The 8,267-nt window shown below is 46.5% G+C and overlaps 1 protein-coding gene across 1 annotated transcript; it reads right to left on the minus strand.

Moving 5' to 3' along the window:
* Positions 1 to 853: 853 nt before the first annotated feature.
* LOC128997605 (uncharacterized) lies at positions 854 to 3,481 on the minus strand. Its single transcript, XM_054423244.1, has one exon. It carries the CDS (start codon positions 3,479 to 3,481, stop codon positions 854 to 856), a length of 2,628 nt encoding a protein of 875 aa, XP_054279219.1.
* Between the last annotated feature and the right edge of the window lie 4,786 nt (positions 3,482 to 8,267).

An 8,267-nucleotide genomic window follows, 5' to 3' on the forward strand; every position in this document is an offset into this window, starting at 1 on the left:
CATGGTGGTAATTGAATATATAATCTTTAATCACTGGTGGGATTGCTGCTTGCTTTACAGCACTCAAAAGAAACATGTTATCAATAATTGTTCTAGCTGAGAGCTCAAGTAGGGACAACATGGTGGCGAGAAGGTTCCAAGTGGAATGACACTCACCCCTCCACACATGGTTTACGGGCCTTTCGGCCGCGCCAGTGACCTTCATACATGGTTTAGAGGCTTTTTAGTCAGCCGTGCCAGTGACCTTCACACATGGTTTACGGGCTTTTTAGTCAGCCGCGCCAGTGACCATCATTCACACATGCACAAGGAGTAGCTCAAGTCCCTCCAGATTTGAGCGCCTCAATGTACAAACACATTCAAAAATAGCCCCACTCCAGTTGGATCCCAGCCACCATGTGTTTCGCATCGTGTTTCGGCTGGATATTCTCCATCAAGCGCGACGAGCCGTCACCGTTTATCGTCAAGACAAGGGTGGTATTTCTTAGGCCGGTGGACCCAATCTACGAAGAACTTCGACCCTTGGATCTCAGGCCACCATTGTTACCACCGAGAAACATAGAATATGCCACCATAAAGGTATGTAGTGATAGTGGAGAGGGGAGCGCAACACATGTGCAGCATGTGCAACATGTGTTCAGTGTCCAACATGATCTCTCTGATGCTGATCGTTAGTGATTTTGTTCAACATTATTTATATCGCAGGATATGTGAATTTTTAAATTTGATTGAAGAAGACAACGATTCAGACACAGATTCGGAATTTGGGGTCAATTGGGGACCAGGAGGGTGGAACGGGTGGAACGAGGTGGATATTGGGGACTGGGAGTGGAGTGACAGTGATAGTAGTGATTCAGGAGTTGAGATTTTGGTGAGTTTTTTGAATTTTAAACCCATATGGTAGTGTATCATAATTGCTACCATGTTTCCTCTTTGGTCCAGTAATTTTAAACTGTTTGACCTCACTGATTGTAACTATATTCCTATCCTTTGTTCGTCTGATTCTATTTTCCTCAATGTCCATTGTTTGTGCAGCATCACCAAGGACCATCTCTTTCAAACTGTCAAATCCAATCTTTTTAGAAGTTTTCATATTGAGAGTGAGACCTTTAATTTTACAAACGGGAATCAATGTTTGTTTATTGGTTGACCAGACAAGGTATGCATAGGTCTTTGGACCTCCGGATACAAATTCTGTAATGTATGAACCTGGTCCATACTCAGTCAACTCATCGGTCATTTCACCGAGATAATCTCCCGTGGGAACTCTATACAAGCCACCCTTATATACATATAGTACAGAATCAGTATCATAATACAATACTTGACCACCCAGGGAATCTAGATGCTCATAGAGCTTCAATCTCGCTTGGGCAGTGGTGTAAGCTGCCAACACAACATTTACATTTCTCAATGGCTCGCCAACCTCCTCAATATACTCCCAGCTAACAACAACGACCTCGTCATTGACAATCTGTACTCTATTTACATCTATTTCAGGACTTGAAAACATCTTAAATAGTGTTTTTGGATCCCTGACGATTGTAGCTTTAGTCTGGTTTTCTCGTTGGCCAAATTTTCCCCAGAAACTGTTGAGCATTAGTTTAGCCAATGACCTCAAGCCACCATTTTTTACAATTTTGTCTTTTTCCAATTGGACACCCTCTTTCTTAAAATAGTCCTCAATGTACTTGTTTTTGTCCTCATCAGTTTCACACCAGCCCGGGAACCCAGATGCTTCCTGTTTCATTTTTAAAAATTTATTTATAAAGTCAGTGAACAACCCACCGTTTTCATATGTGGCTACCTTATACTCCCAAAGTTCATACATGTCGAGTACAACATAACCCTTTTCTACAGCTTTACGAACTTCGTCCATAGTCCAGGTCCCAATTAGCGCTCTGTCACCACTTTCGTGGTCGCAATCACTTTGAATCTGACCATCTCCACAAGTCGCACACAAAACAAACATTAACTTGTCATTCATTTTGGCCGGGAGCACAGGATGGTAAAGATCGCGTGGTGGGAGTACTTTACACTTTAATAGGCCTTCGACATTAAGACCTCTCTGTCTACACTCTCTATCGCCTACATAGATTGTCGGATGGCCTACAGGGTACTTGCCATATTTACATACCCAGGGATAGAGAGAGCATACATCAACGTATTCAATGGTTTCCCCTTCAGCGCATTTGTGATACGTTTTGGCGTTGCCTGTCCTACCTCCAAAAAATGCTTGCCTTGGATTCAGAGGTAAATTGTTGAGGATCGGCAATTTTTCTAGGTGTTTCAGGTTTTCTGTCTTTTTTAACTTTCTAAATTCACATTCCCACATTTGTACGACGTTATCGCCCAACTTTGCTATTTTAGTTTTAGTCCGTTCATATCGCAAGTGAAGTGAGTCAGAGGGATCCTCTTTCAAAGCAAGTTCACGGTCGTAGGGAAAGCATTTGGGGCAGCCATGGAAGTAGCAGCCTTGAAATTCGTAAATATTTTGACCATCATACCCATCAACTTTCATTCCATTGATCTTAACTTCTTTTCCACGGCCAGCGTGTTCAATTCTAACTCCACGTTTCTCCTCTTCCCACGATAGCCACTGTAACGCGATTGCCGATTGGGCGTCTGTAAGCCTATAACCGTTTTTAGGAACGATGCCAATAGTATTTTTCTTCAAAAAGTTCCTGCGAAAAGCTAAATTGCATGCGCTGGCGATGGTCACAGCCTCGAGAAACGGGTCCACATTACACTCTTCCAGGAAAATTGAACGGAACTTTAAACAAGCTTGAGCCAAGATATCAACATCCGAGATACAATACTCGAGGATTTCTTTCTTAAAGTCAAATGTAACGTGGTTTGCAACCTGATCATTATACCAGTTTTCAAAATCTTTGTGTGATTTTTCAAACATAGATTCTGGACAGTAAAACTCCTTTGCCGGCATAGGGCCCACATAATTTTGATTCTCAAGGGTGTTGAAAAGGTGGGGAAAATAGCCTTTCTTCTTTTCTGGAGGCAGGTCAAATGCTTTAGGTAGTGCAGCAAGAGGCATAGGGAAATAACTAAGTGAATCAACAAACCTCACATTGTCAATCTCCATCAAAATTACCTTAGTTCCCCGCATTACAAGTTTCGGGGTGAACTTTGTATCTTCTAGCACATACTTGAGCAAAAATTGGAAGTCAAAGCCCTGCCCATTGTGTGCGATTACACAGACATCTTTGAAAGTTTTGCGAACTTGCATCACATAGTCCATGAACTGAGTAACTGGTTCAGATTTAAAGACTCTTGTTCGATTTTTACAAGCCATACAAAATTTAGCCTCAATACACTGATAGCAAAACTGTTGTGACACACACAAGTTTACTTGATGCAATTTAGACTCGGGATCTGAGGGCAGGGACTCATCTTGACGGGTTTCCAAGTCAAAGAAAATAAACAGAAAATCTTTTGACTTTGGCTTTCTCATGTCAGGCTTCATATAACATTTGTGGTTAGGGTCTTCAAAAGAACCACACGGTTTACAATATACTTCGCCACATTTGTGAGGCTTAGACCGTTCTCTAATCCAAACCAGTTTCCCACAATCGAGACATTTCTTTACATTTTTACACTTGTCAGCTTCATGCGCGATAAAACATCCCTGATTTTTATAAGTCATGTTACATTTAGGGCACAGAACACCACCATTTTCCTCTACACAAGGGGGTGAGATGGTCTGACACTGTGAGCAGATGTTTGAGCAGCGGTGGGCTCCTTTGTGATCATAGGGTACATGGCATGCTTCACAAAAATATGTACAAACAAAAGCAGCAGTCAAACTATTAATCACATTGTAGTGACCATCGTGAAACAGTAAATTTAGTGTGAATTTTGCATTTTCTAAATTTCCCTCAAAGTAGACATCACGACCTTTGCTATCATAGTTGTACACGACAATTTTGTAGTTTGTTAAAAACCCCTGAAATTTTTCAAGTTCCGGGATCCCAGCTCCACCCTCTGGCATTTCAACCCTAGCTCGACGCACAAGTTCCTGGGCCCTAACTGTTTGCCTATTTGCCCTATCCTTTCTAACTGCATTATAGTCAGGATCTTTAGTTACATTGGCCATAGCCACTACAATTGCACGGGGAAGACACAATTTATCTTTATTATTTATAACAACAATTCCCCGTCTTGCCTTGCATTCCTCATCAAACGTATTGTAAAACCCTGGTCTTACCCTTCCGGAACCTACAGGAAGGTTAATTCTAGTGCATTCCACTTTAAAGGTGTCGGTAGATTTTATGGATTCAGAGTTTGATTGCACAATACCACCAAAGATTTGCCACAAAACGTTTTCATCAATTTCAGTAGCCGGACGAAAATTTACATAGCCTGGTGCTTTTGATTTCAAGTTTAGACTCTCCAAAGTAAACCCAAGTTGATCATTTTCAAAAGCTTGTTCTTTCATACTATTTACAATTTGTGCAAACCCCTGTCTCAACCAATCAATCTCATTAGTCTCTGGAGGCGGATTGGTGAATTTAAATACAGTTTTACTCCCATACAATCTAAATTTATTTACATAAGTTTGATCAGTACTTATTAAATTAACAGGCTCAACTACTTTTACGGGTTCAACTACTTCATCAGATACGTTATCGGCCATACTAACGTCCATCGTCGTCAAACGCCTAGAGCAAAGTAAAAGAGACGCGGAGACACAAGATCTAGTGGGGGACACGACCTGCGCGCGCACACAGCTAAGTATGGTACACCGATTGCACAACACTGAGACACAAGATGTGGTGGGGACACAGCTGCGCGCACACAAAGCTAAATATAGCACACCGATTGCTCAATACGTTACACTAAAGAAACAGAGTTTACTTACCACTGATGTACCATAAATAATCAGACTAACATTTAACACTAGAAATAACTTGCAAACATAACCTCAAAACATCAAACACAAGAGCACACGTCCAACACGTTCAATTGCCAAGAGCAAAGTGAAAGAAAATAAGTACTGAAAAGTTTAAATAGCAAAAATTGACCAATCACACAACAGATCACCTATTTATGACCAATCAGGTACAAAGTTATTACAACCAATCAGCAACCAGGATACACACCTTTAACACTTCCTTGTTTTGTTACAGAGCCGTGAAGATGAAGAAGAAGAAGAAGAAGAAGTTTTATAGCATTTGTAAATATTTTTAAAAGTATGTAAACATAAATCATAGATATAGTAGCATTAAAACATATTTTAAATCAAACAATCTGTGTAATTATCCAGGACACATAACTCAGTGGAGGTTATTTCATTTGGTAAGAGTTAATCATTACAGAGGTTACATAAGCTGGCGGGAACCTACGCAATACGTAAAGTGAAGCTTGGCGGGAAGGTTACGTTGTTTGGCGCGAAAATAAAAATAAGGTTATGTCACTTGGCGGGAAGGAGAGGTTTTTTTCGTTTGGCGAGAATCGGTGAAGAAGAAGTAAGATTTTTTTTCGTTTGGCGCGAAAATAAAAGTGAGGTTATGTCACTTGGCGGGAAGGTGATTTTTTTCGTTTGGCGCAAAAGTGAGGTTATGTCACTTGGCGGGAAGGTGATTTTTTTCGTTTGGCGCGAAAGTGAGGTTATGTTACTTGGCGGGAAGGTGAAGTTTTTTTTTTCGTTTGGCGGGAACCTACGTATGCAATACGTAAAGTGAGGTTAGATGTTTGGCGCGAAAACAAAAGTGAGGTTAGACCACGTGGGACACCAGAGGGCGACCACGTGGGATAAAAGGGGGCGTGGCCTAGGGGGAGGGGTGGGGATGAAATGCTGCTCTCTGATTGGTGGCCTGAAGTACAGCGTATCCTACTGACAGGTCGTGCAATGCTTCGATGTCCACGTGGAAGGGGAGGTCCTTGTGCAAGGCTAGGTCGAGCACGTCCGGCCGTTGGAGCTGGACACTGGGGTAGAAGGTGGGCTCGGTCGGTGCAATGGCAGTGACGTCAGCTCTCTGGTCAATGTAGGCCCGTAGAAGCTGTCCTCTCTGGTTCTGCCGCATAGAGTTCCACGATCGGTGCTTGGCGTTCAGGTCACCTGCAACAATAACGGGACTTGGGTGGTCAAACAGTAAATCAAAGGGTGCTGGGTCGAACACCGCTCCTGGCGCCAGGTACCCGGCGACCACGAGAATCTCATACCCCGCGGCGTGTATGAACACACCGGTGGCTTCGAGACCTCCCGCAGCCATGCCGTGTATCCTGTGGACAAGGCGGCGATTTACCAAAACCATCGTTCCTCCTCCTGGGTTTCCGCGGCCTCTGGGCGGTCTGTCCGTCCTGTAGACTGCGTAGCCAGGGACCTTGAACTGGTGTCGGGGCTGGAGGTGCGTCTCACTGATGAGTGCGACGTCAACGTTCTTGTCTCGGAGGAAGTAGAGAAGCTCGTTCCTTCGTTGGAGCACGCTGCGGGCGTTCCACGCTACGATGCGGAGGAGACTATCCATCATGAAGGAGGGTGAGAAGGCTCTGGAGGAAGTCGGCGATCAACTCAGCGGGGCTCTTGTCCTTGGCTGCGATCAGAGCTGGGATGGCCTTTGTCATCCAGCCGATCAGCTTTTGGACGGTGATCACGCCTGTGGGCTCGTTGGAGGCAGGCTTTCTGGGTGGTGGATCCGCCGAGACGGAGGGCGGAGGGTCCGCTGCGCTGGTGGACGGTGGTCGGGTGTTGGCCGCTCGGGTCACAGCAGGGCGTTGCGGTAGCGGCACTGGGGCTGCGAGCTCAGGGAAGAGTGGTCTGGCATAGGCACGGTTTGGCCCAAGTGGGTTGTCCTCTGTGTCCATGCCACTCTCGTCTCCGTCGGCTTCGGAACCTGCAACAACAAGGGAAGAACGGTTAGTTTTGTTTCGTGGCTGGCGCTTTCGACGCTGTTTGCGCCTCGATGGTTCAGGGTGTTGGGCTGCCTCGGTTACCCGAAACTTGGGAGGGGGAGGTGGTGGAGCCATTGAGGCCTGTGGTTGAGGAGGGATAGGAGGGACGTTTTGGTTTTGAGGGGGGTTTTTATGCTTACGACCGGCGACATCAGCGAATGAACCTCTGTTCGTCCCTGCTGGTTTGAGTGGGCGTGGAGCCTGCGTTGTCGGCTGCCTTGCTGGTGGGCGCTGGGTGGATGGGCGAGTGTTTGGGTTTGCTGCGGCAGCCTCCTTTCTCATCTTCGCCGCCATCGCTGCTTTGTGAGTAGGGCAGCCCTTCCAACTGGCGACGTGGCAGCCGTTACAGTTGCAGCACTTCGGTGGCTCCTCGTTCGGCTTGGGGCACTGTTTCGCGTCGTGGGGACCAGCACACTTGACGCACCTGTAAGCAAGATTACAGTTTAGTGAGGAATGACTGTAACGCTGGCAACGGAAGCATTGGGGGAGGCCACGGCGCGGCTCAAAGGGTGTCATCGATACTCTGACACCCATCAAGTGAGACAGCGACCATAGCTTCGCCCAGGTTCCGGTCCTTTGCACAGTGACAAAAAATGAATTTACAGGAAATGACTCTCCATTTTGGCGGCGTGGCATTGGGGCGACATAGGTGGGAGAGAACCCCTCCGCTCGTAGCTCGGCCTTGATCACCTCGACGTCCGTCGAGTGGTGGAGTCCCCTCAGCGTCGCCTTGACCAGGACGTCAGCCTCCATGGCGAACGTGTGGAATTCCACTCTCTTGAGGGCGAGGTACTTCTGCGCTCGACGGAAGTCGTCCGTTGTCTCGCAGATCAGGTGCAGGCGGTCACCGGCGAACTTGGCGTCGAACTTGATGCCTTCGTCACGCAGCTGCATCAGGAACAGCGGCCACGTTGAGGTGACCTCAGCCGGTGAAATGACGATGGGCGGGATCCTCGTCTTGGGAGGGCTGGCAGCAGGGCGTTGTGTCACAGTGGATGTCGAGGCGTCAGACTCGCCACCAGACTGTCCAGACTGGCCTCGTCTCCTCTTCTTCGGCTTGACGGACGTGAAGGTGCCTTCATCTGCGTCCTCTGTCATCTCGATCTCGTCGTCACCCATCCTGTGAAAAACACATGGACAGTATCAGAGACAGACAGACAAAAGGTACTTGAGGGGGAGGTTTGGGTGAGCCGTAGGTTTTGATTACCGTAGCAAGGCAGCAGGTACCAATAAATTGGAGACCAGACTCACACCGAGCAGGTTATCGCCAACCAGGGCTGTGGGGAGGTCGTGGAGGCGGGCCTGCACGCAGGTTATCACACCTAGTCCACTAGAGGGGGTTCGGTAAGGTAAGCGTG

Source organism: Macrosteles quadrilineatus, unplaced genomic scaffold, assembly GCF_028750875.1.
Source record: "Macrosteles quadrilineatus isolate MER2022 unplaced genomic scaffold, UCM_ALF_1.0 Scaffold_6__1_contigs__length_79288215, whole genome shotgun sequence".
In the NCBI taxonomy this organism is placed as follows: Eukaryota; Metazoa; Arthropoda; class Insecta; order Hemiptera; family Cicadellidae; genus Macrosteles; species Macrosteles quadrilineatus.

Bases quoted from the DNA above. Each gene is read 5' to 3' on its own strand.
- LOC128997605 (XM_054423244.1), bottom strand. From the start codon at position 3,481: ATGAAGCCTGACATGAGAAAGCCAAAGTCAAAAGATTTTCTGTTTATT.